This window comes from Acanthochromis polyacanthus, chromosome 12, assembly GCF_021347895.1.
Source record: "Acanthochromis polyacanthus isolate Apoly-LR-REF ecotype Palm Island chromosome 12, KAUST_Apoly_ChrSc, whole genome shotgun sequence".
NCBI classification, from domain to species: domain Eukaryota; kingdom Metazoa; phylum Chordata; class Actinopteri; family Pomacentridae; genus Acanthochromis; species Acanthochromis polyacanthus.
The window spans coordinates 1,951,121-1,960,141 of NC_067124.1; the positions used below are offsets into that span (position 1 = coordinate 1,951,121).

Consider the following 9,021-nt stretch of genomic DNA (forward strand, 5'->3'; position numbering starts at 1 on the left):
TCCCGGCCGTGGGAGAAGTGTATTTCTGCGTTTTCCGGCAGGCTTTTATTTTGAAATTGTGCTGTGCTTTTATTTTAAAGGCAGAGACAGGAAGATCTCATCTGGTCAAAATTTGGATTGGAGTTACTCTAAAGGCTGTGTGAAGCTGAGAGGTTTAACTGATTTTCAGGCTGAAATGCAGCTCCTGTGGAGGTATTGGGTGTGAGTGTTTCATTACAGTAGGTCCCCATATTAATCAAATAGGACAGTGTGACTGTCTTTCTACATAAGCACAGAATTATAATGTTACATTTTCAGAAAAAAACACAGATACACATCATGGTATTGCAGTCTGGCCTTACCTCTGAGGAAATCCAACTGTGGTTAGCTGCCAGCGAGCAGCCGAAGGTAGGTGTGGCACACCAATGAGTGTGTGTGCGACCACGCGTGAGTCCCGGTCGTGCGCGGTGATAGACAGTGTTTAGCTGCAGCTCCTATATGTGTGTATTGCACTGAGTGGACACAGTGGTGTGTATTGGGCGGTTGCTATGAGCCAGCATAGCAACGGTGCCTGCCACAGACGGCAGTGTAGTGCTTCTCAGCGGCAGCGCCCGACGTCGCGTTGTGGTGCTGATGACGGGCTAACCGTGAATGCTAGCTCAAAAGTAACCGGCTGGTAAGTGGCAGGATGAGTCACGGAAGAGGTCGGTATGTTTAATTTTTCTGTAGAGTGAAGAATGACCGAGAATCGGCAGTTTTGAAATCGCTGTGTGTGAAGTATGGCGTCATAATTGGGTCAAAAGTTAGGCAGTTACCCAGGTGGACTGACCGGAATCGGCCCACAAGCCCAGCGTGTCTACTCCAGTGATTCTGACAGGGAGTTTACGAGTGATTCTATAATTAGGGGTACATTTCAAGTCCATGTGGAGTAGACACGCTGGGCTTCTGGGCCGATTCTGGTCAGTCCACCTGGGTAACTGCCGTTAGCGATGGAGCTAACTAACCTCTAATCGCTGTACTAAAGGCTGACAGCCCCGCAATGGAGCACTGAGACCTCCCGTTTAGAGCCAGAAATACGTGGAGACACTCACCCACCGGCAGTTGGAGATCCGGGCTCGGTTCTGTGTGTGCTTGGTGGAGCTGCAGTCCATGGGCACAGCAGAACAGTGGCAGCAGCATCAAAGGGGCTCCAGCGGACTGTGTCATTTCCTCTCTTGTATACAGTGGCATCCCATGTGGGGGGTGAGTTCTTGCTGTCGCAGACAGCCAGTCATAGGGAGGTTGTGGCGAGCACTGGTATCCGCCCACAAAGGGTCAAAAGTCTCCCCGCGCGCGTAGATCAGAGCTCCACGCACGCAGGAGGACAGTTTCATGAGACACTGGACGCACGGAGCTTGGTCTGCACACACGGAGACATTGCTACGCGCGCGCAGAGTGTTTTTTGCGCCCGTGGAGACTTTTTTCCACTCACGCGGGGTACGTGTTTTGCACGCGCGAGAGAGTGTTACAATTATGACGCCATAGTGAAGAAGCAGGAGGCTTAAATTTGCATTGAGCCTTATGGGGCGCGATTGTGGTTCCCACGTAAATTAAGGGCTGGCGCGTCACGTAACAATGTGCCAGGTGAATAATGTCGGACTCATATGAATATAGAGATTGTTTACTATAGTCTGTGAAAGGACTGTCCGTGTAGTATGTACCGTTTGGCCAGGATGGCAATTTAACCAAAAAAAACACGACTGATTTCGTCCCTTTGCACACTGTAGGACCAGAGGAGCTCTAAGAGGGGCTTTTTTGCTCAACCAAGGGGTTTTTGGAGGCTTCTCTATGGAAAAGCATAAATCCCACCGTCACAATATATACATGCCTGAAAAGAAGAGACGGGGGGGGGGGGGGTTAAGACTAAAATGAAGTCTATAGGTGAAAGTATGGCAAAGCAGTAGCGTTGTGAAAACATTTGACTTTTAAGTCTGAGTGATTGAGTCTCCCCATTCATTGTGTATGTGAAGATCAATGCAGTTTTTTGCTCATAACTCTGCCAAATATGAATGAATGTCTTAGAAAGGTCATAGTCATCGATTCCCGATTAAACCGCACGAGCTGATAATTTGTGTGTGATTTCTGAAAGCCCTAGGAGGAGTAGCGAGCCAAAGTTTTAGGCGGAAGAACAATAATAAACCCCGCGAGAGAGCAATAGTGGCTCGGGGCATGTCCATGCCCGAGCCCCTAATTACTAACTAGAAAAGCACTCAGAGAACGTTGTATTCTGCAAAGGTTGTTTATTCTGAGACCAAGGTAAATTTGTTTAGCTCATATATGTTGACAGGATGACCAGAGTGAATCACAGTCCTAGCAGTGAAGCACAACGATGGGAGAGTGACACTATGAGGCTGCATGAGTGTAAAAGGTGTTAGGGAGATGACATTCAGGTTATAGACTGCACCATGAATGCCTGTGGATAGAAATGATTCCCAGTCTGCAGACTTTGGGTAGAAGAATATTTCAGAACAACATCTTAACACACACTTTCAAAATCAGACAAGAGTTTCTCCAGAAGAGAGAGTAAAAGCTTAGACCTGGCGAATATGTCATCCGAGTGGAATCCAACAGAGCACCTTCGGAAAATTTTTGTTTTACATTAAAGCAAATACCCCAGTGGTTAACTTAGAAGATATGCAATTATTACATGACGATAGCTGTACGTTTTTCCATCTGATTGTCTGTCTGTTTGTCAGTATGTGCTCAACAACACCCAAAAAAGGACTCACGGATTTGGATGAAATTTTCAGGGAAGGTCAGAAATGATACAAGCCGCTACATCTCTTCTGACATGCTGACCGATCTCTACAAGAGCTTTGTCAAAGATTACCCCGTGGTGTCCATCGAGGACCCCTTTCACCAGGATGACTGGGAAGCATGGACCAAATTCACAGCCAGCACCAGCATCCAGGTGGTGGGCGACAACCTCACCGTCACCAACCCCAAACGCATCGCCAAGGGTGTGGCCGAGAAGTCCTGCAACTGCCTGCTGCTCAAAGTCAACCAGATCCAGCTTCTCAGGATTGAGGAGGAACTAGGCCCGTTTTGCCGGCCAGAACTTCAGGCACCCCATCTGAGCGGATTCTTCCTCTTTGGGTCTCGGTGTGTTCATTGCTCATGAATAATCCCTGTGTGTATCGTTGTGAGATAGCGACATGGTTTACTGTAACTATGGCAAGTGAACACTACGTCAGCTGCCTGCTGATGATCACATGATTGTGATCCTACTACAAATCCACCGCTGAGGACTTATCAGGACTTACCCATCTGAAATGATACAACTGATTAAGTTACGGGGGTGTTTCTGAGTCCCATCAATTCCCATCGCCCGCTGCATATTTAGGTCACATGATTCGGTATCTGTACATAACGTACACATGCAGAACACATGCCCGTGTTCAGCGCAAGGTCATTTCTTATTAAAGATTTCATCTGCCAGAAATGATTAAACGACTGAGCAGCCTTGGCGGAGTACTGCACTCTGAGTGATTGTCTTGTTCTAAGGTGTCACAATTTTAAACCATTTGACATGTAATTGGTACTGCACTACTACTGTTGTATAATGTATGCTGCTTTTAGTAAAAGCCTTTGTCAAATGAACAAATGGAAACCAGTCTAGCAATATTCCCACCCCATTTCATGACATCGTCAAGAACTTTCGTTTAAAGTCAGATGTGAGTCTCATGGTGGCCTCCAGAGATCACAGGGTTTTACAATTCATTCTCTGGGGACCATGAGAGTAAAAAGTGTTGTGCCAATCCATCCAATATGTACTGGGGTATTTCAGGAGATAAATCCTACCCTAGTGGTTTTTGTGTTTGTCTGTTAGTCTCTACAATCCTCTCCCCTTTTTAGAAGATACTTTAGAGCTTTCATCAGGTTTGTTGCAGTCTGAATGCCTTAGTGAATATACAAAATAATCAGTATTTAGTGTATTCATGCATCGGTGGCTTCCAGCCTTACAATCCCACAAACAGGCTTAATTTTATACCAGCCACACACTTGATTCACACACAGTCAGTCTTGTATTAACCTCGGTTTGCTTCTGCTTTTGGTTGAAAAATAGGGATGACTGATGAATGACTAATGACTGAGGTTTGAGGGAACAGATGACTTCCTGTTTGTGTTGTACTTAAAGAGGTTGCAGACCACATGCATTACAACAGATGTCAAGACTGTACATCAGGTTAGTACTTTGTCATTTCCGAAAATTATAACTTGAGGACATTTTTTTCATTATATGCCCTTTTTACCTGTCCTTTTTCTCTACTTTGGCTTTTGCTTTCCCGTGTCAAATTTTCCGTAGAAACTGCTTTCTAATCCAGGATGCTACTCACGTGGATTACAATAAAACAAAGCCTTCATGACTTTGGATTTCTTGCTGTGGATGTTTTCACCACTGGTAAAAGGGATGGTTTAAGAAGAACTGTTGTCCTTCTTTTCACCTGTAGCTTCTTCAGCCTCCTGCTGAGCTCCCTGCTGCTCCTGTACCTCCTCTTCACCCTGGACTATGAACTGGCAGTGGCTGGAGGGATGGCTGGCTGCTTTGGGACAATACTGACTGTTGCCCTCTTCGCATCCAAGAGAATAAGATGTTTAGGGACTCTGTTTGTCATATCTGTTTTCATGAAGAAGAGTCGGAACCTGCTTCTGACCGCTGGGACGAGTATAGTGGTTCTTAAGAATATCCGCAACACTCTAGAAAACCTCACCCGCCTGGTCAGGAGTATGATTTGCAACCTGCAGGCAAAGAAAGCAGCCATCACTGCTCCATTCAGTAACTATGTTGAGATGCTGAAGTGGATTGGGAACATGCTCAAAGGGGTCACAGACCTGGGAGTGGTGAACCTCGACTCCCACCTTAAGGTTTCACCCAGACTGGAATCAGAAAAATTCAGCTGGAAACTTGCAGATGCAGAGCAGAAGCTCAATGAGACTGTAAAATATGCAAAAGCCCTCATGAATACAGTCTCCGCTGTGGTCGACAGGATGTTTCCTGCCATCAGCTTCCTGGTGCTCTTGCTGTTTATAGCCCTGCACGTAAAAAAATACTGCAATGACATGAAATACAAAAACAGGTTCATCAGCAGCAAATTTGTTCGTTTTGACGAGAAGCAGAAGGCAGAAGGGAAGCCCCACGTCCTCCCCCTCACACCGCAGGAGGTGAAGCTGTACACCTCCATCTACTCCATCCGTCCCACCGGCAGAGAGGGGAAAGCCATGCTGAAATTTGGAATCCCGGTGGCATCCCATTTTGTAGCTTGGGTCATATTCATAACCGTGGATGCCTTATTGTACTGTTTTGTTGACATCGTAACAACAAAGTTATCAGAACTGGAACCGTTCCATGTCCCCCTATTAATGAGCATCAAAGTAAGTATTCTCTGTTTGTTTTACATTTTTAAGGCATTGTCTTCCACTCATTCATTCAAATTTTCAGGGGATTGCAACTTTAATTGGTATTCAATTTGGTGAGGAAAACCACCAAGAAGACTTTTCCTACTCGGTGACCCTGTTTGAGAAGAAGTGCCTCCCCAAACCCGAGCTCCTGCTGTATAACTCTGTATTTCCACTGACTGCCATCCTGCTCACTCTGCTCATCATGGCTCTGATGGCCGCCAAAGTCTCCCGGCTCCGGCTGATGGTCTGCGAGCGATTCTTCGCCACCGCTGCAGAGGCGAGAGTGGAGTACCTGCACGGGAAGATTCTGAGGAAGAGGTTAAAACTGAAGAAGGAGAAAAACACCTGCAGCTTCATGACGCTTCTTGTTAAGGTTTGCATTACAAGATATACCTAGACAACAATGATCGTAATATGTGTATATGGATGCTAATACAGAGTTTTTCTGTTCTTCTCCCATCAGCCACATTTCTGGTGCCCGCTGCTCTTTCCACCCAAAGGGAATCAACAAATTATGGTGTAAGGAAATTATTCTTTATCAGCAACACAACACCAGGACTCTAGGGTTGTCAATGTTGGTCTTTTAGTAAATTGGTTCACCAGACAGATCCAGACTGACAAACAGCGATGAGATAGAGTTGATTAAGCTATATACAAACATTCATGGTTCTCAGAGGACGAACGTAACTTAAATAATATGGGTTACTTATAAGTGTGGTCCACATATTTATGGTGCCCAGAAGATGACTCATTTTTGTAATCATCTGACTATATATTTTAACTTATTGAGTGCATTAGATTAATTTGTTTGCTCATGTGATTAGTTTTACATTGAAGTTGAGGAACTTTTGTCTCCCTCTTCTGGCAGTGAGAGGAATTACAGAAAAACTGTCAACTTGTGCTTCTGTTGTATCATTCTCCATCAATCTTGTTCTGGCTGTATTTTTTTTCCTCTGAATGGCAAATTTCTTTTTATGTTGATCATCAGAATCTGCTTGGATTCTTTCACGGTTTATCTGGGATAGGCTCCATAGCCTGTTCTGTGTCTGTCGCTCTGTCATCCTTCCTCATGTCTGAAGTAATGATGCTAAACAGATCTATTGCATTACCAGAGCTGGGACATCATCACACACTAGAGATTTAAAACTCTGGGTTATGGTAAAACACAGAGAGTTACCTGGCACCAACAGGCTTAATCAGCATTGTGTGAACTCATTTGGCAAGGGCTTGAATGGATCAGTCATTTGTTTGCTAAACTCCAACACTCCAGCTTGAAGGGGATTTAGGAGCTCATTTTTTGCCACAGTTTGATCAACTCTAATGAAAAAATTGGAATTAAACACACATACCCGTTTCATGTCTTGTATTGAAAATGGTTCATATCATCATAAACTACACAATAAAATACCAAGAAGCAAAGGGCCCCTGCTGTCATTCCTAGTGTATTCTTAAGCAAACTACTGGCGTGTATCATATCTTTAGCCGTTACTGCATTCTTTCAAGCACAACAGACACTCTTTATGTCAGAGTGACGCTAAACAGAACTGAAATATCTCTACATCTTCTAACCAGACAAACATTCATGGTTCCCAGAAGAAATACAACTCTAACAGAACATTACTGTTTATTGAAGTGTACATTTACCTTTTTATTTTCTTGCACTTTTTGCATTTTATGGTTATGCTATTCTATTTATGTTTACATTTTTAGAACATATTTTTCTGGAAACACTACTGTTCAAAAGTTTGGGGTCACCCAGGCAAGTTCATGTTTTCCATGAAAACTCCCACTTTTATCCATGTGCTAACATAACTGCACAAGGGTTTTCTAACCATCAATGAGCCTTTCAGCACCATTAGCTAACACAATGTAGCATTAGAACACAGGAGTGATGGTTGCTGGAAATGTTCCTCTGTACCCCTATGGAGATATTCCATTAAAAATCAGCCGTTTACAGCTACAATAGTCATTTACCACATTAACTATGTCTACACTGGATTTATCATTCTTTTCATGTTATCTTCATTGAAAAAAAAAAAAAGCTTTTCTTTCAAAAATAGGGCCATTTCTAAGTGGCCCCAAACTTTTGAACGGTAGTGTATGTTAATCTTATATACATTTTTTTACTGCTTACTTTTCTAAAACCTATCTGGTAATCCCCTGACTTTGATCGTGCTTCAAACTGAAACGTGTTGATTTGTGATATTATTTGGAATTAAATAGATGAAATAATTAAAAGTAATAAATGGGAGTATGTCAGCATGCCACTTAGAAACAGTACATAATATACTTTATCAGCAAAGTTTGTTAGCAGGCTGATGAAAATGGAGGTGAGTCTTTTTTCCTGCTGCATATTGTTTTATAGGCTTTGAATATTCTAATAATAAACACATGCTCACACACTGTGCCTCAGTGCTTATCTATTATCCTATTGTTTATTATTATTACTATTCAGATATACTTCATTAAGTTTAATCACATTGCATAACAGGTTAGTACCCCAGTTGATATTAATGGTAACCAAGGAGAATGCCTCATGAAAGGAACACTTACATATTGATAACAGCCAACCAATTACACACCTTTAATCAAGGAGTTATAACTCGATTCAGTTTAGCTCCAACGACCACTCAGCAACTAGAGCTGTGATTTACTTACATCATGCCCGTTATATAACAAAGCAGATGACAGTATTCTTTGATGAATCCATTCCAAACTGTGAGCGCCGACATACATTTATAGTTATTGATTTCTGTTGTTAGCTGGGCATAATGTTAATAATAGGCACTTTACTGTGTCTGTCTTACATAACAGAGAGATCATTGCACAGCATCTACCAGTCTCTGATACAGCAGCAGGCCTCTCCATGATACCTCCCTGTGTAATGCGGAGCGTAAAACAGCGATTTTTGCTCACATAATCGGAGACAGATGTCCCCACCATGTGCAGTGAGGAGAAGTGTCCTCTCTCCACCTAAATGCTGTCACTGTTCATTAACGCCACACAGGTGTTGCTGTCTTCACCTAGAAAGCAGGGAGAGGTCTCATGACCTATAATAAGGACTGTGGCAGGTGAGATGCGCACTGATGGCTGATTAGTTAAAGGTCAAAAACTGTTATGTCTAACCGTGGTGCCACTTTTTAATTAGGAAGAGTAAATAATCAAATCATTCACTGGTGCCTTATTGTCAGTTATGTAAAGCCATGAAAAGTTCCCTTGGCTGGTGTTTAAACTCCTATTATGGAATAATAGTAAAATACATGAGTGGGGTGGGGTAGGGTGTGGGGAGGTAATTTATCAGTGGATTATTAACTTTTATGACTTTAGACTTGATGTCTAATAAGCCATAAGTATTCATTAATGTACTGCAAATATTTAGAACTGCATTATTACCACATAAATTGATCAGTGCCTAATCTATCAGTGCAACTTTTGTTATCAGCTAAATACCTGATTTACTGCTAGTTAGAATAACACTATAAAAACACTGTCACTAAAGCTTAGAATGCCCACTTTCAATTTCCCCACATCAATTTTCTATCAACTTCCAGTCCATTTTTATTCTTCAGATTTTTCTTTTTATTATTATTATTATTATTTAAT

The 9,021-nt window shown here is 42.7% G+C and overlaps 1 protein-coding gene across 1 annotated transcript; it reads left to right on the forward strand.

Moving 5' to 3' along the window:
• Positions 1 to 3,697: 3,697 nt before the first annotated feature.
• LOC110957944 (dendritic cell-specific transmembrane protein) lies at positions 3,698 to 7,772 on the forward strand. Its single transcript, XM_051956856.1, has 2 exons — positions 3,698 to 5,391; positions 5,459 to 7,772. The coding sequence occupies exons 1-2, from the start codon at positions 4,345 to 4,347 to the stop codon at positions 5,813 to 5,815; spliced, it is 1,404 nt and encodes a 467-aa protein (XP_051812816.1). The 5' UTR covers positions 3,698 to 4,344; the 3' UTR covers positions 5,816 to 7,772.
• The last annotated feature ends 1,249 nt before the right edge of the window (positions 7,773 to 9,021 follow it).

What these genes read in the sequence shown, in the direction of transcription:
- LOC110957944 (XM_051956856.1), top strand. Translation starts at nt 4,345, where the DNA reads ATGCTACTCACGTGGATTACAATAAAACAAAGCCTTCATGACTTTGGA. An exon ending in CCCTATTAATGAGCATCAAA is followed by an intron (nt 5,392 to 5,458) that starts GTAAGTATTCTC and finishes TCAAATTTTCAG; the next exon opens with GGGATTGCAACTTTAATTGG.